At 39.6% G+C, this 25,713-nt stretch overlaps 1 protein-coding gene across 1 annotated transcript in view; it reads left to right on the plus strand.

Moving 5' to 3' along the window:
• ptpn9a (protein tyrosine phosphatase non-receptor type 9a) overlaps nt 1-25,713 on the plus strand; it is a 45,737-nt gene that overhangs the window by 5,550 nt on the left and 14,474 nt on the right. Inside the window, exons 2-5 of the mRNA XM_061894604.1 lie at nt 13,145-13,288; nt 13,370-13,459; nt 23,217-23,341; nt 23,404-23,509. Coding sequence (XP_061750588.1) covers nt 13,145-13,288; nt 13,370-13,459; nt 23,217-23,341; nt 23,404-23,509 — 465 coding nt within the window. The remainder of the gene's footprint in view (nt 1-13,144; nt 13,289-13,369; nt 13,460-23,216; nt 23,342-23,403; nt 23,510-25,713) is intronic.

Below are 25,713 nucleotides of genomic sequence, written 5' to 3' on the forward strand. Positions count from 1 at the left end.
AGAGGAATTCATCATGACATTAGATCTATTGAAATAGATACCGTTGTTGAGGGGCAAGCTTCAAACTATTTTTACTTGTATGCCAGTTAATGATCATTATAGGCACTAAATCCAGTACTTTTTTTGGTTTGCATGTGATGTCACGCCTGGCACTTGGCGATCACTCCAGCAGCAATGAGAGCCGACTCAGCCAAATTACCTCTATGTAATGTTGCAATTTTCAATGCCAACAAAGACAAAATGCTCGAACGGCAGTAAAGTAAGGCTCCACTTTTCCAAAAATGCACTGGCTTGACGCTAATATACACTGGCTTTGCTATTGACATGCTACTCATTAGCATTGGCGATGGTCACATGGCGATTTCAACAGTTCCAAATTTGTTAATGAAAACTACAACCAAGACGCACGAGGGGTGTGAATCTTTGGGGTTGACTATTCAATTCAGAATCAATTCGCATTTCAACACGATTCTTGTCTCAAACTTTTTCTCACAATGTATTATATGGTATATAATTATACTGAAACTTTTTCTTAACAGATTGCACGTTTAAAAAAAACTCTTTCTGTTTGCAAGGACTTGGCCTAAAACGTCTAAACAAATTTTTTTTCTATCTTTTTTTAAATTGATTTTTGAAAAAATATCATTTTCGAATTGGGATGAATAAGAATCACGATTTAGATGCGATTCGATTTTTTTGTGCACTTCTAAGATGCATATTACAATCAAAGAGCTGGTACAGAATAAGTATAGTACTTACAGTAGTAACACTTTTTAGGGAAGAACATATACACATTATAGTGTATATGTAAAACACAGAGTTATACATTGACAATACTTTTGCCTCTTTTCAACTACTTTTATCAAACATTTTCACTCACTAATCAACACTTCTGTACAGATCCGCAGTTTTGTTTGTAATGCTTTCCCTAGGTTTCCAGATTTACTGACTAACACAGTTTTAGATCTATTTTTGATTCCACTTTAAAATGGAATTCGTATGTATTTGTTACCATATTTGTCTTTATACGTATGTCTCTGACTTCAATTAAGTCACTTTGGGTGGGGGATTTAGGGAATGAGTCTGCCTGAGGGTAGCTGGACTGAGGTTGTAAGTAGAGTTCATAAGTCTTTTTTTTTTTTTTTCGCTAGACACAGCCTCATTCAATGCAAGCTAATACATCGACCAAGGTTCGATTAGCGAAGATGCAGTATATGATGGAATACCTGTGTTACGTGATCACTGTCAACCGGCTCCAGATCATTTTAATCAATATGTTTTGGCTGTGCCCATGCCTGAACAGCTTTTTTTGAACAATTAGTCTGTGGTCACTGGCGAAAGGATTGACCCGAATCCTCTCAGTGGTCTATTTGGGGTAGCACCTCAGTCGCCTACCATAACAAATCCAAAAAGACTGTTGTAGCATCTCCTACTTTTTTTGGCTGGAAGAGTCATTGTGTTAAATTTGAAGGCAACAGAGCCTCCTTGCCACGCCCGCTGGAGTAAAGAAGTTCTTTATTTTCGCAAACTGGAGAAGATTAGGCTGACATTAAATGGTTGTTTTAAGAACTGTGGGTGGCTTTCTGAGATATGTAGGAGAAACTGATCTCCAAATTAACCCTGATTGAAACACAGTTGAAATGTGGGTGGTTGATGAGCCTTTTGTGTGCTCGTTGGTTGCTATTTCTCTTTAAGGCCATTCAGCTGTCTGTGATTTTATGTGAATATGTTTGTGTTTTTTTTTTCCTTTTATTATTTTTATTTTATTTTTTTTAATTTTATTTTATTTGTTGGGAGGGTGGTGAGGGGGCAGCATTTGATGTATTTTTGACAACTCTCGTCAATTGTATGTGTCTGAAAACTAAAACAATTAAAAACAAAATACACAAAAAAATACACTTCTGTCATCTCACATCTTTGACTTGCAACTGTAATTGCAACCTAATGTCATACTTGCAAATGAAATAATATATAGCATTATAGAACGTAGGTCCTGAGTTCAAACCCCGACCGAGTCATACCAAAGACCCATTGCCTCCCTGCTTGGCACTCAGCATCAAGGGTTGGAATTGGGGGTTAAATCACCAAAATGATTCACGAGCGCGGCCGCCACTGCTGCTCACTGCTCCTCTCACCTCCCAGGGGGTGCAACAAGGGTATGGGTCAAACGCAGAGAGTAATTTCACCATTCCTGGTGTGTGTGACTATCAGTGGTACTTTAACTTTAAGACACAACAACTGTACAGCAGTTGTTATAATCGGCTCATTTTTAAATGATGTAACAAAAATAATTGATTTTCTTATAAAATAAAAAATAATGTTTATTAACACACACAAAAGTACCGAAAATGGGAACTGTTGAGTACCGGGAATTTGTACCGTATTGTGTTCATGGTGCCCATCCCTAGAAACAGAATGTGACTGAAACATTGCCTGTTTGGTTAACAGGATTAATGATGGCCGTAGCTGGACTCTAAGAACTTCCTTTATTCCCATCGAGGAAATCAGTGTTTACTTGGAGTATTTCATTGTTAAAAGTGAGGACGTAGGTTACCAAAATGACCACTTTTTGTTGGGGTACCAAACGTGGAAGTAGGCGTGGGAGCAGTGTGTTAATTGGTGGACAGAGATCGTCTTCCATTGTTGTCCTTTTTGTTATTGGTGCAGCCTTTCTTGTGTGGGGAGTTCTTGCGCTGTTTCTCCACGCTGTGATGTCACGCTACTTATGTACGCACGCCCTCCCGAACCTAAACTGTGGAGACGCGAAGGAAGCGCCTGGTTGCTCAATGTAACGCCGTCATCGTCTGTCTTATCTGGCTACTTTATTTCCTGCGTGAGCCGGGGCCTTCGCCAAAGTACCAAGCGTTCTTATTACGTCCTCAGCCTTGTGAAAGTGTGTGTGTGCGTGTTTCCTAGAAAAACACACACACACTTATACGTATGAGTGTTGCGGAACTTCATTCAGGCAGCTGTTAAAAGCATTTCCACGAGGCTCTTGGGGGGGGGGGTTCAGACCGCATGTGTGTGTATCATGTGCTTGTGTGCGTGCATTGCATTTGTGTGTTTGTGTGTGTGTTGCATTTGCTCCCAGGAAGCAGAGAAAGTGGGAAGAGGCCGACAGTGAAGCGATTGACTTCCTGCTTTTGGAATTAACTGCCAACTCCAAATGGAAACTAGCTGGAGCCAGTATTTGGCAAAAAAAAAACCACACTGATATCCTCCTCATGAATTGGCGAGAAGAGTTTGATTAATGTGGACCCCCACTTAAACAAGCTGAAAAACTTATTTGGGTGTTACCATTTAGTGGTCAATTGTAAGGAATATGTACTGTACTTTGCAAACTACTAATAAAAGTTTTAATCAATCAAAAAAAAGTCAACGGCAATCCAGTTTGGGGTTGGAGGGGAATGGGCGGCGCATAAATTCTGGTGAAGGGGCCCAAATGCGCAAATTATTTTAGGATGCCATTTCCTGTCATGCTTTTAGTGATGGTAAAGCATGGATATTAATTAAGGATGCACGATAAGTATCAGATCGATAATTATCGATATGAGGAATAATGATGTCATACCGATAAATCTGATAACATAGAAAAAGCTATATGACCAGATTAACCTTCTTGTCTTGTAAGTGGTTTTGGGTTGCAGCGATGTAAAAATTGTAAAACTTACACACACTAAAAAATTTTGAACAAGTTATTATTTTTAAATAATTAAAATAAATAGACGCACCGTTTAAAAAATCCACTATTTTGCATGTTTTGTGTTTCTTATGCTTGAATGATAGTTTTAGTCTAAGTTTTTAATCTATTTTAATGGCTAAACTTTATTGTTTTTAAATGTCGGTCAGTACTGCTGCAGTTTGAGATCTATTTAAAAGAAAAGTTTGTAGCAATTAAAATATTCTGGTGAGCGTTGTGGCGTCCTACTCTGTTCAGCGGTTTGTGAACGCACCGCAAAAAGGCAGCTGTCTCGATTATAGATCGATCATTGTCGTAAGAGAGCGCAGCTTGTATGGTCAACATGCACAATTAAATATTTTAGTTGGTCAGTGTTTAAATACGTTTGGATTGGGGAATGTTGTTTTTTTAATGGGGAAATACCTTAATCTCTCGTTTTCATGCGCTCCATGAGTTTTATTGAAGTGCAGATGAGTCACATTTTTGTGGGATAATTTTAATCCACTGTTATCATTATTACTGTTTATTGTTGCATTACTATTTTGGGTAAGAAAATCCAATGCTCTTTTCACAGTTTCAGAGCATTGAGTTTCTTTTTAATCTACTTGCTAATTTCCTGTCAATCGCTGGTTGCTAATGTGTGCAATTGTGTTGTGTTTCTCGTGCTAGTTGGGCCGCTATTTTACAGAATAGCATGCCTTTTTGCCTTCTCCAGCTTTGTATTTAACAAGTTTAGCCTTGTCCTCCCGGGATAATGATGTCTGAAGGTTATTTGCCACACAGGTTATGATTCTTAATTTAAAGGGAGTGGCTCCACAATGTGTGTATGGGCATAGTTAGCTGCCTCTGTCCTGGATTAGAGCTGGGCGATATGGCCTTTTTTTTAAATATTTCGATATTTTTAGGCCATATCGCAATACACAATATATATCTCGATATTTTGCTTTAGCCTTGAATTAACACTTGATGCATATAATCACAGCAGTATGACGATTCTATGTGTCTACGGCAGTGGCGGCGATGACCAAGAAGAACGCGGCGTTGGAATATAATTACAACACTTTATGTACATATTTACAGTGGGCCAAAAAAGTATTTAGTCAGCCACCGATTGTGCAAGTTCTCCCTCTTAAAATGATGACAGAGGTCTGTAATTTTCATCACAGGTACACTTCAACTGTGAGAGACAGAATGTGAAAAAAAATCCAGGGATTCACATTGTAGGAATTTTAAAGAATGTATTTGTAAATTATGGTGGAAAATAAGTATTTGGTCAACCATTCAAAGCTCTCACTGATGGAAGGAGGTTTTGGCTCAAAATCTCACAATACATGGCCCCATTCATTCTTTCCTTAACACGGATCAATTGTCCTGTCCCCTTAGCAGACAAACAGCCCTAAAGAATGATGTTTCCACCCCCATGCTTCACAATAGGTGTGGTGTTCTTGGGATGCAACTCAGTATTCTTCCTCCTCCAAACACGACGAGTTCAGTTTATACCAAAAAGTTCTATTTTGGTTTCTTCTGACCACATGACATTCTCCCAATCCTCTGCTGTATCATCCATGTATCCATTTTGGTATAAACTCAACTCGTCGTGTTTGGAGGGAGAAGAATACTGAGTTGCATCCCAGGAACACCACACCTACTGTGAAGCATGGGGGTGGAAACATCATGCTTTGGGGCTGTTTTTCTGCTAAGGGGACAGGACGATTTATCCGTGTACTCAATTTAAGTACCAGTAAAATGGGAAAAACAAGTTGACTTTACATGCTTAATTGTGTTTCTTCTTATGCACCTGCACAGCTGAGAGAGGCTCCAGCACCCCCAAAAGGGACAAGCGGTAGAAAATGAATGGATGGATGGATGTATCCATTAAACCATATCCAATTGTATTTACTGTTGGTAAAGTATGTGAAAATACTGTTTAAACATCACCTAATGCCACAAATTCAGTTGGCCATTTTGACTATTTTGCTCCGAAATATCTTTGGCAATTTCCAAAGATTCTACGTCACTGTTGTAACGCTTCTGCACTCTGACCATATTATCACATCAGTCATACTGGACATACGCAAAGAATGGAAAGAGATGTGCTATTTATCATTTACAGTCTTTATGTAAGAAAAGAACACATATGCTTGGCTTTTTTTTATGCATTCGAAATTGTAAATAAATGGCCAAATTGAGTTAACAGCTGGAGGGTGCCATTATACTCTCTCTAAAAACATCCAAAAACCGCCAACAATACTCCATTTACATGTTGTGACCTGAAAATTAATCACATATGAGTGATATTGTTATTATAAGCCCTGACACAGACGGACTATTTTAGCGGCACATTGATAGCAGTGAGCTAATGCTGGCTTACATTCCTATTGTTGACACACTGAGCCGGCAGCTGCTTTTGCGTTGTCGCAAACTTGCTGAAAGGAAATTCTAAATTATAATTCATGCATCTCTCACCTGTTAGTAGGCAAATGTGGCCATGGTCCAACAGGCTGGTCAACTTTCAAATCACCCGAGATGGTGAAAAAGACGCGAGTTGCGGCAACTTGTTTTATCATTGATTATTATTATGCAATAGTGTTTCAATAAAGCTACATCCGTTTAACTCTCGGCTTCTACAGTAAAACATATTGCTTTACCTCCTTGTGTTTGGGTTGAAATATATAAGTTTCTGGATCATAATTTGTCCTAAAGTAATCATTGTTGGCTTTTACAAAGTCTGCTTCATTAGCATTGTTGTTGATGGGCAAGGGATTTGTGATCACATGACTGGCTTGCTCATTAACTCTTTTAAAATGGCTCGGGAATCTCTTAGTTTTTAAACCAATCCATCCATCCATTTTCTACCGCTTATTCCCTTTTGGGGTCGCGGGGGGTGCTGGCGCCTATCTCAGCTACAATCGGGCAGAAGGCGGGGTACACCCTGGACAAGTCGCCACCTCATCACAGGGCCAACACAGATATACAGACAACATTCACACTCACATTCAAACACTAGGGCCAAATTTAGTGTTGCCAATCAACCTATCCCCAGGTGCATGTCTTTGGAAGTGGGAGGAAGCCGGAGTACCCGGAGGGAACCCACACATTCACGGGGAGAACATGCAAACTCCACACAGAAAGTTCCCGAGCCTGGATTTGAACCCAGGACTGCAGGAACTTCGTATTGTGAGGCAGACGCACTAACCCCTCTTCCACCGTGAAGCCCCTTTTTAAACCAATGATAATATCTATTTATTCGCTAATGATAATATCTATTTATTCGCTAACTTTGGAAGTTTTTTGGTGTAATGAATCAGATAAATAAGATAATTGCTTCAATGTAACTTGTTTTCTCACTGTACTGGTAAAATAATTGCCTGACTCTTGCCAGATCCTTGTAGTTTGCTTAGCTCCACACAAGGATCCGGGCTCGAAGGCATTGCAAACGCCTTCAAGATAGCAAAAAGTAATGAACCAATCAGGATCGCAGGGTGAGATTTCATTGATGTGCCCCGAAGCGACTGTTTGATTTAAACAACAATGGCGGTTCGCAAAGAGGAGTCATGTGCTGACATTGATTCTGCTATTGCAACTGTTTTGTCGAATCTATGGAATATGAATTCTTTAAAAGATGAACAGAAAACTTTTCGCTCTGTCGTAATCCAGTATGTCTGGTGTTCTGTTTTGGATTTCCCAACGGCGGATTCTCTATATCAGCGTCATGTGTTTATTTCGATGTGGGTGGTTGAAGTAGCACGTCATTCAAGATGACGAACATGTGGTTTATCCAATCGCATACAATTATTTTTTTTACCAGGCCCCGCCTTCTGGAATATATCTATTGAGAAGTCCCAGATCCTTGTGTGGAGTTCAGTGAACTACAAGGATCTGGCGAGAGTCAGGTTAGTAATTTAATGCCCTGGGTTTAAACAGATTTAAATTATAATCTATAAAAATCAACGTCCGAATATAATTGTTTTGTTAAACATTTTTTTTAGGGTAATGGGACAGTACTTTGAACTAATTCAGTAGAATGCCCCATATACAGTACGTTCTACATCGCTAGCAATAGCCTGTGTGTTTCCTCTTCATCCATCGGTTGCAGAATGAGTTCATATTTTCCCATAAGTTGCAATATATATCGTCTTGTTTTTGCGGACCAAACCTCGTCATGTCACACCCCTAATTATGATGGTAAATTAGTGATGGCACTTTCCAAAGGCAGCCGTCATCTAAACAGGTTTGACACAACAAACTGAGTTAATTGTTCCATGTTTAAAATGTTGCCGGGGTAACGGAGTTTTTACTGTAAAAGTCCTGAACGCCGAGAGAACTTGTAGGAAGCATCTGCTGCAATCTGGAGCGAGCCAGGTAAATATTTATGCATCCTCAAGGAAACAAATAAGCGACTCCCACACACGAACCCGTGCTCGGATACCCCCCATCCCCCACCCGCCAACACCAGTGCCTTTTCCAACGGCCAGAGAAACCAAACAAGAGCGCCTTCTCCAGGAAGTCAGGGTCACAGGCTGTGGGCGGGGGTACAGTCCGTTAAAGCCCAAAGAGAGCACGGATCTAAAGACATGTACTTGACAGGAAGTTGTCTTTGGCGCAATTTAGGTTGAACTTTGATGTATTTATTATGTTCGCAAACAGTGACCTAAGCTTCCTGCTTTCTACATCGGTGCTTCTTTTAGTCAACAAACCGATGCAACTGAAAGAGTCCCGGAATAACCAAGTCTTAAAAGTCCTTCGTTCACAAAAAGCTGCTCCGTACCAGCTGTGATATCAACATTCTGGGTGTTGCTGAAGGCACTTCCAGATCTGACAATGAAAGAGCTACTTTTCACTGAGCATCAGCTGCACAGATGTCTGATTTTTACAAAATGCTTCGAGGCAAAATCCAAATATCAAGAGGTTTTGGGAATTTATTTATAGTTCACAATCCCTATGTAAGACAAGAAAGTTTTTTTTATTCATTCTATCTCGTAAATAAACATTAGCAAACGTCAACTAACACAGTCGCACTATGCCGCTTATAAAGCACTCTAAAAACATCAAGGTTTAATATACACGTATGTATATACGTAATGTAGTAACAGGCACCTTCGTAATAACATGTCACAGGTATTTTCCTTATTTTAAGCATACGACGGCGTATTCATTTCAGAACTGATCATTGCAGACTTCATGAGAGGACGAAGACTACTCTAGGACAAATGATGATCCACTTAGAATTTCATGGCTGCAACACGTGCCAAAGTAGTTGGCAAAGGGGCATGTTCACTACTGTGTTACATCACTTTTTCTTTTTACAACACTAAAATGTTTGGGAACTGAGGAAACTAATTGTTGAAACTTTGAAAGTGGAATCCTTTCCCATTCTTGTTTTATGTAGAGCTTCAGTCGTTCAACAGTCCGGGGTCTCCGCTGTCGTATTTTACGCTTCATAATGCGCCACACATTTTCGATGGGAGACCGGTCTGGACTGCAGACGGGCGAGGAAAGTACCCACACTCTTTTTTACAAAGCCACGTTGTAACACGTGCTGAATGTGGCTTGGCATTGTCTTGCTGAAATAAGCAGGGGCGTCAATGATAAAGACGACACTTGGATTGCAGCATATATTGTTCCAAAACCTGTATGTACTTTTCAGCATTAATGGTGCCTTCATAGATGTGTAAGTTACCCCATGCCTTGGGCACTAATGCACCCCCATACCATCACAGATGCTGGCTTTTGAACTTTGCGTCGATAACAGTCTGGATGGTTCGCTTCCCCTTTGGTCCGGACGGCACAATATCGAATATTTCGGGAAAAATTTTTTAAATGTGGACTCGTCAGACCACAGAACACTTTTCCACTTTGCATCAGTCCATTTTAGATGAGCTCGGCCCCAGAGAAGCCTGCGGCGTTTCTGGATTTGGTTGATAAATGGCTTTGGTTTTGCATAGTAGAGCTTCAACTTGCACTTACAGCTGTAGCGGCGAACTGTATTTAGTGACAGTGATTTTCTGAAGTGTTCCTGAGCCCATGTTGTGATATCCTTCAGAGATTGATGTCGGTTTTTGATACAGTGCCGTCTGAGGGATCGAAGGTCACGGTCATTCAATGTTGGTTTACGGCCATGCCGCTTACGTGGAGTGATTTCTCCAGATTCTCTGAACCTTTTGATGATATTCTGGACCGTAGATGTTGAAATCCCTAAATTTCCTGCAATTGCATTTTGAGAAACGTTGTTCTTAAACTGTTTGACTATTTGCTCACGCAGTTGTGGACAAAGGGGTGTACCTCGCTCATCCTTTCTTGTGAAAGACTGAGCATTTTTTGGGAAGCTGTTTTTATACCCAATCATAGCATTCTCCTGCTCCCAATTAGCCTGCACACCTGTGGGATGTTCCAAATAAGTGTTTGATGAGCATTTCTCAACTTTATCAGTATTTATTCCCACTTTTCCAAACTTCTTTGTCACGTGTTGCTGGCATCAAATTCTCAAGTTAATGATTATTTGCCCAAATATGTTGTCTTTGTAGCATATTCAACTGAATATGGATTGAAAATGATTCGCAAATCATTGTATTCCATTTAAATTTACATCTAACACAATTTCCCGACTCGAATGGAAACGGGGTTTCACCAACTCTGAGGCGATGCAACCGCTCAGTATGTCAAGAGCTGCATAAGCGAGTTGGCTCTCTGAGATAACTGCACGGCTAAAAGTAGTTCCTCTGTGTTAGCGCTTGTAATAACAATATCGCTATTACTTGGTTAATATTCAGGTTGCAAGACGTAAATTGAGTATTGTTGGCGGTTTTAGGATGTTTTTTTTAGAGGGCTTTATTGGCTGCATTTAAGCCACCTCGTACTTCACCTCGTACTTGCCATATTTTACAAATAAAGTGGTATTATGAGAATACTACAAGAATGAAGTCCTATTATTCTAACCCATTAGAATGCATAAAAAAGAAAAGCATGTGTGTTCTTGTCTTATACAAGTTTGTGAATGATAGACAGAATTTTAAAAAAAAAAGAGTGCAGTTCCCCTTTAAAGCCATGAAAGACAATGTCGGACTTAGTCTTGCAGTAGATAGTAACATATTTTAATGGACGTTAATAAATGCATGTAATAATTTATCGGTGAACATGTATAATATTCGTTATTAAAGGTGCAAGCTGAATATATCTTAAAGATAATTTTTGGGACAATATAAAGAATTGTGACTGCATACTGATAGTTCTGATAACATTAAAAAATATCTCCGTCACTTTTTCAGAGGAAGAAAATTTTGTTTGCTACTTGCACCTAAAGTTCTGCAAGGGAAACACATTGTGCTTCAACACATCAATACCACAGATTTTATTTCCGATCCAATATCAAGTAAAATTCAGGCGTATATTGGCGATACCGATACTTTGTGAAGATTTACCCAACGTGTGTGCTAAAATTTTAAAAGTTTTGTATTTTTGAATAATATCTATCCATCCATTTTTTTGCTATCTGTTTAAAATAACAACAGTAAAATGTAAGAAAAAAAGAGCAAAAAATCTGAGTGTCATGGAAAAAAAGCTGAACATTTTAAACTGATTAAAACTATACACAGTCATCTATAGCATAACGTTTTGTCTTTAAATATACATATGTGTTTTAGGCATGTTTTTTTTTTAATTGAAAAATATCAAAATACTGTGACTGACTTTTCAGTATGCAGCCCTTGGTGGGAAATTGTTTGGACACCCCCGATCTAAAATATCAGAAGCTCTTGAAATAAAAATAAAATCTACTTAAAATATAAATTAAATTAAAATATTAAAAAATTACAACAACCATAATAAACACTGTTAAATGTGTAACTGAACAATGTTTTTGTACAAGCAGAATTTTGACACTATGTTGTGCAGTTACACAATTATATATATGTATATGTCTATATGAATATGTATGTATTTTTTTTATTCTATTCTGACATGGAGGGAAGCAAAAACAAATGATGTATATAGTCACCTATAGTACAAAGCTGACACAATATCTCTTTTTAGCATTTGTTAAAAATAATAAAATATCAGTATGACCATGGCATGCTTTGGCTTTTCAGTAAGCGCCCTTGGTGGAAAAAGTTTGGACACACCTGAACTAAGGTATTGATATTTTCATCTAAGAATCGATATCAGAGCATATAGATCAGGTATCGATAGTTCAGTAATGATCCGCACATCATTAGTTTTTGGTATCGGTCTTGTACTACTGGCTTGTAACATTTCTTACGTGTGTATTTTTAAGCTTTTGCAATTGCTTTCCTGTTGCAAGCCAAATATTTTGCTGACCATTTATAAAGCCAAAACGCTGCCGGTAAGATTTGGCACAGAAAAAAAATGACATTGTAGAAAAAGTTGGCACTGAAACAAGTTTTGGCACCTAATAAATAGAAACATTGAAAAAATGCTATATTTTTGGTGGATATTTTGTATCATGACATGTTTTCAATGCCAGTACTCATTTTTGTATTTTTTCTTTTATCGTGTGTTTTCAAAGGTTTTTCAAATCACTGCCAACAATTTGAAACCATAAAAAAAAAGAAACGAAACAGTAAAAAAGAGAAGCGATTTTGGGGGGGAGTTGACCATAAAAACCTTTTTAAAACGCATAAAAATAAGTGTACATAAATATGAAAATTTGGCATCGAAAACGTGTCATGATTCATAAATTTCCACTAAAAATATTGTATTTTTGTGTGCTTATGTTTATCTGTTGCCAAAACTTGTTTTGGTGCAAATGCAACTTTTACTACAATGTCATTTTTATTCCCCCTGATACCAAGTCTTACTTGTTTTGGCTCCATAACCATAATAAGTTCTGAAGTTAGTTTAGTTCCTCCAACAGTATTGAACATTATTAAGTGAGAGATGTATTAGTTTACTTAATGAGCACTATTTAGCTAAGCTGAACAGCGCAGCAGTCACTCGTTGGGTGTACCTAATGAAGTGGCTGGCGGACTGGTTCCTGTCAGGTGCAGCCGTGTCTCACGCCGCGCATATTAAGGCCAGAGAACAGAGCGGAAGCCTCTTAGACTTTGTCGTCTTCAGAGACAGGAGCATCCTGTCTTCAGGCACCGCCGTCCCTCACTGAGTGTTTTGTACTGCTCCAAGAAAATCCTAGACGTGGACTTCCTGTGCCCCCCACCTCCCTGCGCGCGTGTCCCGTACGCCCGCCTCCGAAATCCTTGGCTCGCTGTTCCGTGCAAGCGCTTAAAAAGACTTTGTAGTCTTTGTTCTGCTACAAATGGTGGTCTTGTTACTGCAGATCAACTAATTATTCTGCATAAATCCTTTGTAAAGTGATGCTTTTTATTAAGTGTGCGTTCCTGTCGACTGCAAGTGCCAGGAGTTCTGCCTAGCAACGGGTGGGAAATGCTTTTGTCTGTGTGAGAGGCAAACAGATAAATGTTAGAGGCCCATGATTTGTGATGTGTCTTCCAGGCCACCAGACAGTTCCTGGAGGAAATCAACAAGTGGACGAGTCAGCACGGAGTGTCTCCGCTGTCCCGGGAGTTGGCCGTCAAGTTCCTGATGGCACGCAAGTTTGACGTCCACCGAGCCATCGAGCTCTTCCACAGCTACAGGGTAGGAAGGTTCGACTTTAATTGGGAACGCTTGACCGATTTGCACTAATCCCCGGCTACCTCTGTGAATCATTGACTTCAGGAAACACGTCTGAAAGAAGGAATCGTCAGACTTCAGCCTCAGGAAGAACCTCTGCGTTCCGAGCTGCTCAGTGGAAAGTTCACAGTGCTGGTAAGTTACCGCCCCCGCACCCCACGCTTAACTTTTAAGATGGAGAATTAATCATTATCCTAAAAAAAAGTTGAATGTCAAAGTTAACCAACTCCTCAGTTTATGGCCACAAAACCTGAAGATGATTTATAATTTAGCAAAAAACTTTCACCAACTCTGGGGCGATGCAGCAGCTCACCGGCTCAGTATGTCAATATCAGGCATGTGAAATTGCCACCAACATTAATTTTTGCGTCAAAATGGATGGACCGCTCGTCGGGACCCAGGATGGACCGCTCGCCTGTATCCGTTGGGGACATCTCTACGCTGCTGATCCGCTTGAGATGGTTTCCTGTGGACGGGACTCTCGCTGCTGTCTTGGAGCCACTATGGATTGAACTTTCACAGTATCTTGTTAGACCCGCTCGACATCCATTGCTTTCGGTCCCCTAGAGGGGGGGGGTTGCCCACATCTGAGGTCCTCTCCAAGGTTTCTCATAGTCAGCATTGTCACTGGCGTCCCACTGGATGTGAATTCTCCCTGCCCACTGGGTGTGAGTTTTCCTTGCCCTTTTGTGGGTTCTTCCGAGGATGTTGTAGTCGTAATGATTTGTGCAGTCCTTTGAGACATTTGTGATTTGGGGCTATATAAATAAACATTGATTGATTGATTGAAAATATCACTTCCACCTTTTTAAAAAAAAAAAAAAAATGAATTCAATAAAAAAAACGATCCTTACAAAATGTGTTGAACCCTCTACTCAGCCTCAGGTACTCGCTGTTCATCTTGCCAAAACGCCACAACACTGACTTGCAGGTCTCTCTAAAGTGAATAGCAGCAAAGTGGACAGTCGTCAACGATTGATTGATTGATTGAGGAGTTTATTGACATCTTAAAGAATTGAATCCATGTAATGCTTTAAAAAGGCAAATGGATGGCCCAAAAAGCCAAAAGGCTTGTTTCCATTGTGGTCCGTTATACATTCATCACATTTGATACATTCAATAATAAAAGATATATAACCTGTAATAATGATGTGGGTCTGATAGCGAACGGAAGCGACAACAAGTAAGCTAGCTCGATGATTAGCTAACTATCAAGCTTGTTTAAATGCTCCAAAATAGATAGAAAAATAAAGGTAAAAAGCTAGGTTGATGGCACCGAAACAATTTCGCTAGTTAGCATCGTCTAGTTAGCTTACTTGTTGCCTACGTTCGCTCTCCGAGCCACTTTGCTGCTAATCATATTTGGAGGATTATAATCCGAACACTTAGTTCTAAACCAGTTGTAGTTCTAGAGCGGGGGTCAGCAACCCGCGGCTCTAGAGCTGCATGCGGCTCTAGAGCTGCATGCGGCTCTAGAGCTGCATGCGGCTCTAGAGCTGCATGCGGCTCTTTAGCGCCACCCTAGTGGCTCTCTGGAGCTTTTTCAAAAACGTATGAAAAATGGAAAAAGATGAGGGGAACAAAATGTTTCTAAAATGTTTTGTTTTAATATAGTTTTTGTAGGAGGACAAACATGACACAAACCTCCCTAATTGTTATAAAGCACACTGTTTTTATTAAACATGCTTCACTGATTCGAGTATTTGGCGAGCGCCGTTTTGTCCTAATTCTGGCGGTCTTTGAACTCAACGTAGTTTGTGTACATGTATAACTTTCTCTGACTGTCTCAGACATGTTTTACGCCCCTTCTTTTTCCGTCTTATTTTGTCCACCAAACTTTTAACATTGTGCATGAATGCACAAAGGTGAGTTTTGTTGATGTTATTGACTTGTATGGAGTGCTAATCAGACATTTGGTCACTGCATGACTCAAAGCTAATCGATGCTAACATGCTATTTAGGCTAGCTATATGTACATATTGCATCATTATGCCTCATTTGGTTTCCTTAAAGTCCTCTTATCTCAATTTATATCTCATGACACACTATCTGTATGTAATATGGCTTTTATTTTTGCGGCTCCAGACATATTTGTTTTTGTATTTTTGGTCCAATATGGCTCTTTCAACATTTTAGGTTGCCTACCCCTGTTTTAGAGTATCTATTCGTAGCCAGCGAGAAATTATATTTTTGACACGGATTCTGAATAGAGGTTACGATTTTACATGACATTTTCAATTGGCGCTTTTCCACCAAAACTTCAGGAACCTCTAGTTCCTGGAACTAGAGGTTCCTGTAGAAGTGTGTGGTTTGTGTTTCCGTCGCATTTCACACTTCAGAGTAGTTTATACAAATCAGGCTGATGACGTATGGAGGGGTGGTTCAGTACACTGAGATCATGTAAATAAACAGACAATATTAGGTCACTGTTCCTTTACTAAATTCCAAGTAAATGAAATACAAAGCAATAATGTACAACACGAAATTATTTGAAATATAAACAGTACTGGATCGTTAATAAAAAGTCAGGCGTTGTCTGCAATGTCCATCTGTCAGAAAGTCGTCCCCTCAGTAAATGATGCATTCATGAGGGTCGAGTGGTTCCTTTGGGTCCTTTTCAGTTGTAAATAACAATATATAAATAATAATTGTCAGTGTTTATCTGACGCCGACAGCAAGAACACATCGGCTTTAGCGTTAGCTTGATAGCATTAGCTTTCTGTTCACTCTGGTTGAGGCTAATAACTACACAATTGGAGTGTCAGACTACTTTTAAAACATGTAATAAAGTAAATAGTTAATATTTGAGGTTATTTACTTTCGTTTCACGCGTGTACTGCCTCCTTTTTGTCACATTTATCCAACAAAGTCAGACAAGAAGCTGCGGTCAATGCTTTGAGTCTGATTTTATGCTCCTCCGTAAATACGTTTAAAAGAGTACGTTCACTTCTCTTTTCGAAATGAAATTTGTAAATAATAATTAACAACATTAACTTGCATAGATAGAGTTCAAAGTCTTGGGCTGAATAAAGGCACTCCAAAGTGATATCACTAATCAGCATTCTTCAGAACACAGATGCCCCACAAAAGTTGCTGCATTTCAAAAGTTATTTTCGTACTTCTTTCTCTCCGTTGTTAAGTTTTTTGTTATAGAAATACACAAAAAATAAGAAATAAGTCGTCCTCGCATACCAATGAGCGTTCGACAGCGCAGCCTACCCCTGAAAAGGTTCAGGGTAGTTTTTGAAAAGTCCTACCTAGCTAGGAAGAACTCCAAAAGGTTCCTGAAGGACTAAATCTACCTGGGTAGTTTTCGGTGGAAACACAGGGGGAACTTTATTTACCCAGTTAAATGGGAAAGTTCCTGCAGTGAAAAAAAGCCTAATGATAATAATATTGGTAAATCATTTACTAAACAAATTAAGATTCTGTCGTACATTACATTGGACAGCCAAGAGAGGTTTGTAGTTGACAATAGATCTAAGGGTAAAAAATAGTGTAGAAATGCACCCAATTGTACAAACCCTGTTTCCATATGAGTTGGGAAATTGTGTTAGATGTAAATATAAACTGAATACAATGATTTGCAAATCCTTTTCAACCCATATTCAGTTGAATGCTGTACAAAGACAAGATATTTGATGTTCAAACTCATAAACTTTATTTTTTTTTTGCAAATAATAATAAACTTAGAATTTCATGGCTGTAACATTCAATAAACCTTTGGGAACTAAGGAGACACATTTTTGAAGCTTTTCAGGTGGAATTCTTTCCCATTCTTGTTTTATGTAACAGCTTAAGTTGTTCAACAGTCCGGGGTCTCCGTTGTGGTATTTTAGGCTTCATAATGCGCCACACATATTCAATGGGAGACAGGTCTGGACTACAAACAAGCTAGTCTAGTACCCGCACGCTGTTGTAACAAGTGACTTGGCATTGTCTTGCTGAAATAAGCAGGGGCGTCCATGATAACGCTGCTTGGATGGCAACATATGTAGCTCCAAAACCTGTATGTACCTTTCAGCATTAATGGTGCCTTCACAGATGTGTAAGTTACCCATGCCTTGGGCACTAATGCACCCCCATACCATCACAGATGCTGGCTTTTCAACTTTGAACCTAGAACAGTCCTGATGGTTCTTTTCCTCTTTGGTCCGGAGGACACGACGTTCACCGTTACCAAAAAACAATTTGAAATGGGGACTCGTCAGAACACTTTTCCACTTTGCATCAGTCCATCTTAGCTGAGCTCGGGCCCAGCGAAGCCGGCGGAGTTTATGGGTGTCGTTGATAAATGGCTTAGGCTTTGCATAGTAGTTTTAACTTGCACTTACAGATGTAGCGACATTCTGTAGTTACTGACAGTGGTTTTCAGAGCCCATCCATCCATCCATTTTCTACCGCTTATTCCCTTTGGGGTCGCAGGGGGTGCTGGTGCCTATCTCAGCTGCAATCGGCGGAAGGCGGAGTACACCCTGGACAAGTAGCCACCTCATCGCAGGCCCAACACAGATAGACAGACAACATTCACACTCACATTCATTCATTTTCTGAGCCCATGTGGGTTATATCCTTTACACACTGATGTCGCTGTTTGATGCAGTACCGTCTGAGGGAATGAAGGTCCGTTATATCATCGCTTACGTGCAGTGATTTTTCCAGATTCTCGGAACCTTTTGATAGTATTACAGACCGTAGATGGTGAAATTCCTAAATTTCTTGCAATAGCCCGTTGAGAAATGTTGTTCTTAAACTGTTTGACTATTTGCTCACGCATTTGTTCACAAGGTGGTGACCGTTTCCCAATCCTTGTTTGTGAATGATTGAGCATTTCACGGAAGCTGCTTTTATACCCAATCATGGCACCCACCTGTTCCCAATTAGCCTGCACACCTGTGGGGTGTTCCAAATAAGTGTTTGATGAGAATTCCTCAACTTTATCAGTATTTATTGCCACCTTAACCAACTTGTTTGGCACGTGTTGCTGGCATCAAATTCTAAAGTTAATGATTATTTGCAAAAAAAAAAAAGGTTTTTTTCAGTTTGAACATTAAATATGTTGTCTTTGTAGCATATTCAACTGAATAACACAACATAAACACAAAAGAACAAATAATTTTCAACCCATATTAGATAGATTGGATAGTACTTTATTCATCTAATATATCTAATATGGGTTGAAAATTATTTGCAAATCATTGTATGCCGTAAATATTTATATCCAACACAATTTCCCAACTCGTATGGAAACGGGGTTTGTAGGAAATGTAGTCTTGATTTTGCGTGGTAACGCTTTGTGCCGATAGAAATGTTTATTTTTTCTCAAAGGTTGCTCACATCCCTTCAATATAGCAGCATAAGCTAGTTAGCCTTCTGTGATCACGGTGTCGCTAAAAGTGGTCCCCCTGCATTCGCGCTTATAACAATATCGATAATACTTGCTGAATATATTGAGGCTACAAAATGTAAATGGAGTATTGTTGGCGCCTTTTGGATCATTTTAGAGGGCTTTATCTTCTTACATAGGGGTTGGGAATGATAAAATTCTCCCAAAAAGTGCAGTTCCCCTTGAACTTGCCAACAGCAGCCCTCATAACACGGTCAGCACCACAGCGTTAGCCTAGCCCAGGGGTCGGCAACCTTTACCACTCAAAGAGCCATTTTGACCCGTTTCACAAAATAAAGAAAACAATGGGAGCCACAAATCTCTTTTGAAATTTAAAATAAAATAACACTGCATACATTTTTTTTTTTTTTTATTTTTTTTTTTTTTACTTTGTGCTATCTATAAACCAGTGGTCTCAGACACACAGCCCTTACCTTAATATGAACATTTAATGAAAGTGGGGCCCACAAGTTTTATTTGAATGCCACTTGACAGCATCACATTTCAAACCCTCCCGAATATTCCGAGAGACTACCGATTATCAGATAAACTATTTTCCCAAATATTTACAGGATTTCCCTCGACCAACAATAATAGCGGCATCCTATGAAGGTGCTGCCTTTGGCTCCCTATACAATACGTTCAATCAGCTTGCCAGCCCAGTCACATGTCGTATGGGGCTTCTGCAGACTCATGCAAACGATTGCAAGGCATACTTGTTCAACAGCCATACAGGTTACACTAAGGGTGCCCATTTAAACAACTTTAACACTGTTACAAATATGCGCCACACTGTGAACCCACACCAAACAAGCAATTAAAACATATCTTATGTGGTAGTGTCAAAATTAAAATTGCAAAAAACATACTTAACGTGAAAAAATAAAGAAATAAAATATCTGAACTCACCTTTCATCGCCGTGACAGCTGAGCTAACTTCCGGAGTTGGCTGACATGGTCTCACAAGATGTAGTTTCTCTTTTAAAAAAATAATCTTCATGAAAATGGCTTTGCAAATGGCCTTGTCTTGTCCAATCATAAAAGATGCAGACGAGGCGTGTTGGCTGAGTTTACTCCAAAAGCGTGCTCATCAAAAACATCCAGCTGCCGGCATGTCTACATTCAACCTAAACAGGGCTACTGCGTATTCTCTTCACTACTGTGGCATGCTGGGTAATGGCGTTCTAATGTTATCTAGCTCCATAACATCACAATATATATCTGCCTTAGGCCAGCTCAATGGCCTTACTGACAACAACTCGTGATGTGATTTGCTATAGAAGCTGACTGTCAAATATTTGTGTCCGTTCACTTAGAGTGCACGGACGCCCACATTGTTGATTCTGAAGGCCCTGGCCGATTTCGTACAACATGGCAACATAAGCTTGCTGAATTCTGATTGGATAAAAACTCTAACCTAAAAACAACACTGGAAGGAGCATACTATGACATGAAGAGAATATTAATAATTTTAGATATTTTAGTATGATAATGATTTCTGGTTATGTTAGGCCAGCAGAGAAGGCCATGCTGGCCCTGACAGCACACCACTGCTGTACAGCTAATCGTGTGTATATATAATTCATACACACATACGCATTGCCCCCCCCCCCCCCCCCCCCCCCCCCAGACTAATTTTTTCTCTCAATGAGGCCCCCTGAGTCAAAATATGTGCCCAGCTCTGCTATAGACACATTAAACAGTAGGACGTTTATACTGTCTTAATTTGGCCAACACACTTCAAATAGTCTATTGTTGGACCTCTGAGACTTATTCAAATGAGTGAAATATAGTAAAGGTATCATTTACAAACCCGAAAACCAGTGAAATTGGTAGGTTGTGTAAATCGTACATGGGTGCTGGTTGGCGCCTTGCATCGCAACTCCCTCCATCAGTGTGTGAATGTGTGTGTGAATGGGTAAATGTGGAAGTAGTGTCAAAGCGCTTTGAGTACCTTAAAGGTAGAAAAGCGCTATACAAGTACAACCCATTTATGGACTGATGCAAAGGAAAAAAGTGTTCTCTGGTCTTACGAGTACACATTGTAAATTGTTTTGGAAACTGTGGATGTTGTGTGCTTCGGACCAAATACGAAAGAGCCATCCGGATTGTTATAGGCACAAAGTTCAAAAACCAGCATCTGTAATGGTATAAGGGTGTATTAATGCCCAGGGCATGAGTAACTTACACATCTGTGAAGGCGCCATTAATGCTGAAAGGTACATACAGGTTTTGGAGCAACATATGTTGCCATCCAAGCAACGTTATCATGGACGCCCCTGCTTATTTCAGCAAGACAATGCCAAGACACCTGTTACAACTGCATGGCTTCATAGTAAAAGAGTGCCGGTATACCAGACTGGCCTGCCTGTAGTGGAAACCTGTCTCCCATTGAAAATGTGTGGTGCATTATGAAGCCTAAAATACTACAACGGAGACCCCAGACTATTGAATAATTGATTGATTGAAACTTTTTTTAGTAGATTGCACAGTTCAGTACATATTCCGTACAATTGACTACTAAATGGTAACACCCGAATACATTTTTGCACTTGTTTAAGTCTGGGTCCAAGTAAATCAATTCATGGTAACTTGAGCTGTACATCAAGCAAGAATGGGAAAGAATTCCAAAAATTGGTCTCCTCAGTTCCCAAATGTTTACTGACTGTTGTTAAAAGGAAAGGCCATGCAACTTAGTGGTAAAAATGCCCGTTCCAACTTTTTTGCAACGTCTTGCTGCCATTAAATTCCAAGGTAATGATTATTTACAAAAAAAAAAGTTTCTCAGTTCGAACATTGAAGGCCTACTGAAATGAGATTTTGTTATTTAAACGGGGATAGCAGGTCCATTTTATGTGTCATACTTGATCATTTTGCGATATTGCCATATTTTTGCTGAAAGGATTTAGTAGAGAACATCGACGATAGTTTGCAACTTTTGGACGCTAACAGAAAAGCCCTGCCTTTACCGGAAGTCGCAGACGATGACATCACCCGTTGAGGGCTCCTCACGTCCTCACATTGTTTTTAATGGGAGCCTCCAACAAAAAGAGCTATTCGGACCGAGAAAACAACAATTTCCCCATTAATTTGAGCGAGGATGAAAGATTTGTGTTTGATATTGATAGCGAGAGACCAACAAAAAAAAAAATTGTTAAAAAAACAAAACGCGATTGCATTGGGGTGGATTCAGATGTTTTTAGACACATTTACTAGGATAATTCTGGGAAATCCCTTATCTTCATATTGTGTTGCTAGTGTTTTAGTGAGTTTAACAGTACCTGATAGTCGGAGGGGTGTGTCCACGGGTGTCTTGATGCCAGTGTCTCAGGGAAGTCGACGGCAGCTTTAGGGACGGCGCAAGCTCAGCTGATCTCCGGTGAGAAGCAACTTTTTACCACAATTTTCTCACCGAAACCTGCTGGTTGACATTCTGTCGGGATCCATGTTTGCTTGACCGCTCTGATCCATAGTAGAGTTTCACTTCCGGGAATTTTAAACAAGGAATCACTGTGTGATTGTGTGGCTTAAGGCTAAAGCTTCCCAACTCCATATTTCTACTTTGACTTCTCCAATATTAATTGAACAAATTGCAAAAGATTCAGCAACACAGATCTCCAAAATACTGTCTAATTATGCGGTTAAAGCAGACTACTTTTAGCTGTGTGTGCGCGCAGCGCTCATATTTCCTAACAGTCCATGACGTCACGCGTACACGTCATTACGCGATGTTTTCAAGAAGAAACTCTCGGGAAATTTAAAATTGCAATTTAGTAAACTAAAAAGGCCGTATTGGCATGTGTTGCAATGTTAATATTTCATCATTGATATGTAAACTATCGGACTGTGTGGTGGGTAGTAGTGGGTTTCAGTAGGCCTTTAAATATCTTGTATTTGCAGTCTATTCAATTGAATATAAATTGTAAAGGATTTGCAAATCATTGTATTTTGTTTTTATTTACAATTTACACAACTTGCCAACTTCACTGGTTTAGGGTTTTGTATAATCCTGCCTTTACTTGGTAAAATGTGAGTGATGTCAAACTGAAAGGAAGACCTCTTCTCATATATTTTCGAAGGCCATGTCTGTCCAATGTGAAGATATACTTAGTCTTTTGTTATCCGAATCCCAGCTATAAAAGATGCCCCCCTTCCCGTTTCCCGTCGTCCTTCCCCGCCGAGAGCGGCAACGACGGTGCGCACGTTATCCACATCCTGTCTGGCGTATTTTTAGCGGGGTTCTCTTCAAGCGTGGCTGGTGTTGAAGCGTCTTCCTCCGTCTGTATTGAGCCTCGTAAAAGATGGGAGTTACTGGCAGACCACAGTCACAGCCATGGCGTGTTGGCGCTGTGAAGTCGACCGCCCTCATGTGGCCATTGTGCGCTACGACACCCCGGGACAATATAATGCTCGACACAACCAAAGCGGGAATGACGTAGGGTTTTTACTTGTACCCCTAAACAACGGCGATGTGTTGACACAGACTGTCTTGTTGTGTTTTTACAGAGTGCGCGGGATCCCTCGGGAGCCTCCATCGCCTTGTACACGGCCAAACTTCACCACCCGACCAAGACGGGAAACCATGTTGTCTTGCAGGCACTATTCTACCTCCTGGATCGCGCGGTGGAGAGGTGAGTGGCTCGTTAAAAAAATAAAAAATAAGGTCTAATCGTTTTGTTTATTTCGTCCACAGCTTTGAGACCCAGAGGAACGGCTTGGTGTTCATATACGACATGGCTGGATCTAACTACACAAACTTTGAGCTGGACCTGAGCAAAAAGATCCTCAACTTGCTGAAGGTTGGATTCCGTAGACCCTTTTTACAGTTCTTGACCTCACCTTCGGGGTGTCCAAAGTACGGCCCGGAGGCCATTTGAGGCCAGCAGCTGATTTTTATTTTTATTTTAACAACTCATTCTAAACATACTATTACAAAAGAAAGTGGAATAAAAGATCCAGTAAGTGAAATGTAATGAGAAAAAGTTGCAATTTTCACTCTAATGATGCGATGAGGTGGCGACTTGTCCAGGGTGTACCCCGCCTTCCGCCCGATTGTAGCTGAGATAGGTGCCAGCGCCCCCCGCGACCCCGAAAGGGAATAAGCGGTAGAAAATGGATGGATGGATGGATGATGCAACGCTTCCTTGCCATAAAACTCTCCTTGCTCAAAAATAATAATAAATCAAAATTGTTATGAATTATTGACCTATTGAGGCTCCAATCACTTCACATCACATTTTTTGGGGAGGAAATATTGCATATTTTGAATGTTTCGAAATACAGGAAAAACACGCACACTCCACAAAACGCAAGAAAACAAAAATAAAGAGGTGCACAGCAATTTTCCCTTCCAACTTTTCATGTGTGAGCAAACGCCAAAACTCCTTGAGCATTCAGTGGCGCACATGTGAGCGACGGCAGACGTGCACACTGTTATGCGCTTATCTTTTTATTCGATTTTGTGCGCGGGATAGATTTGCCGTGCGCAGAGGACACGTGAGCAGTGTGCAATTGCACAGGCGCGTACCTTTTTAGAGGGAACACTGGTGCATGGCAAAAAGTGTACTTGCTGAAAGAAGAAGCAAGGCCAGCAACACTTGTGTCCTTATAATTTTAATAGACTGCACAGGCGCTACCAAACACAGACCAGTTTCGACAAGACCTTGTCAATGTGCCTTTGGCATAACATCGAAAAATATTTGACAAAAAGGGGACTAATACAATATAAAAACAAATTTAAAACTTCTAATCGACGGTTAGGTCTGAAGTTGATCCAAAGATTTAAGCGTTGAAAGTAAACTTTTTTTTTTTTTTTTTAAATAAAAATTATGTATGACTTATTTTTTACAGTTTTATGATTGGGGGCCTTTTGGATCTCTTGAGAATTTTAGTTGGATTTTTTTGTTTTCTTTTTAAACTCTTTGCTTAAAAAATATTAATGAATCAAAATCAATTTTGTTAAGAATTATTTACCTATTGAGGGCTCCAATCACTTCAAATCAAATATGTTTGGGGGGAAAATATTGCATATTTTAAGTGTTTGCCATAACAATTTTTTTTTTTAAAGGGACTAATACAATTTAATAAAAATAAATAAATAAAATAAAAACGTAATTAACGGTTAGATCTGAAAAAATTATGTATCCATCCATCCGTCCATCCATTTTCTACCACTTGTCCCTTTCGGGGTCGCGGAGGGTGCTGGAGCCTATCTCAGCTGCATTCGGATGGAAGGTGGAGTACACTTTGGACAAGTCGTGACTTATTTTTAACAGTTTTATGAGTGGGGCCCTTATGGATCCCTTAAAATTCTAACGAGATTTTTTGTTTACTTTTTAAACTTTTTGCTCAAAAAATAATGAATCAAAATGAATGTTTTTATGAATTATAGACCGATTTAAGGCTCCAAATACTTCACATCAAATATTCCACTTTGAAATATTTTGGGGGGTGTAAATATTGCGTATTTTGTGTTTGCATAAAATCAGGATTTTTTTTTTTAACAGAGCATAAAACATTAAAAAATATATATTATTTCTATAGAGAGTTCTAAAGTTGATCTGGAGATTTTAAGCGCTGGTGATAAAAAAAAAAAAATATATTTTTAACACTTTTACGACTGACAGCCTGAGGTGAGCCCTACATGTTAAAAAAATGTATAGTATTGATTTAGAAAATGAAAAATATATAAATGGACACCACATGCTTTTGATTTCTGTGGAACATTGTAACTGCGGGGCGTTAATTTCCTTTAACCGCAAAGAGGACGGGGTGGCAATTTTATAGCAGGTTTTTACAATTTTCAAGAGTGCATGAGAAAACGTAGAGGATATTGTCCACATGGTGATTTGAAAACAATAAAGCAGCAACACAACCAATGCAATAGCAGTAAAGTGCGAACTGCATTATTAGTGCTGATTAGTGTAGCGGTAGATACATCTGCTGCATGCTGACTACTCATGAGAGTTGATTTCCTACAGCCACAGCTGTTAATGCCAGCGTT

Source organism: Nerophis ophidion, linkage group LG03, assembly GCF_033978795.1.
Source record: "Nerophis ophidion isolate RoL-2023_Sa linkage group LG03, RoL_Noph_v1.0, whole genome shotgun sequence".
NCBI lineage: Eukaryota > Metazoa > Chordata > Actinopteri > Syngnathiformes > Syngnathidae > Nerophis > Nerophis ophidion.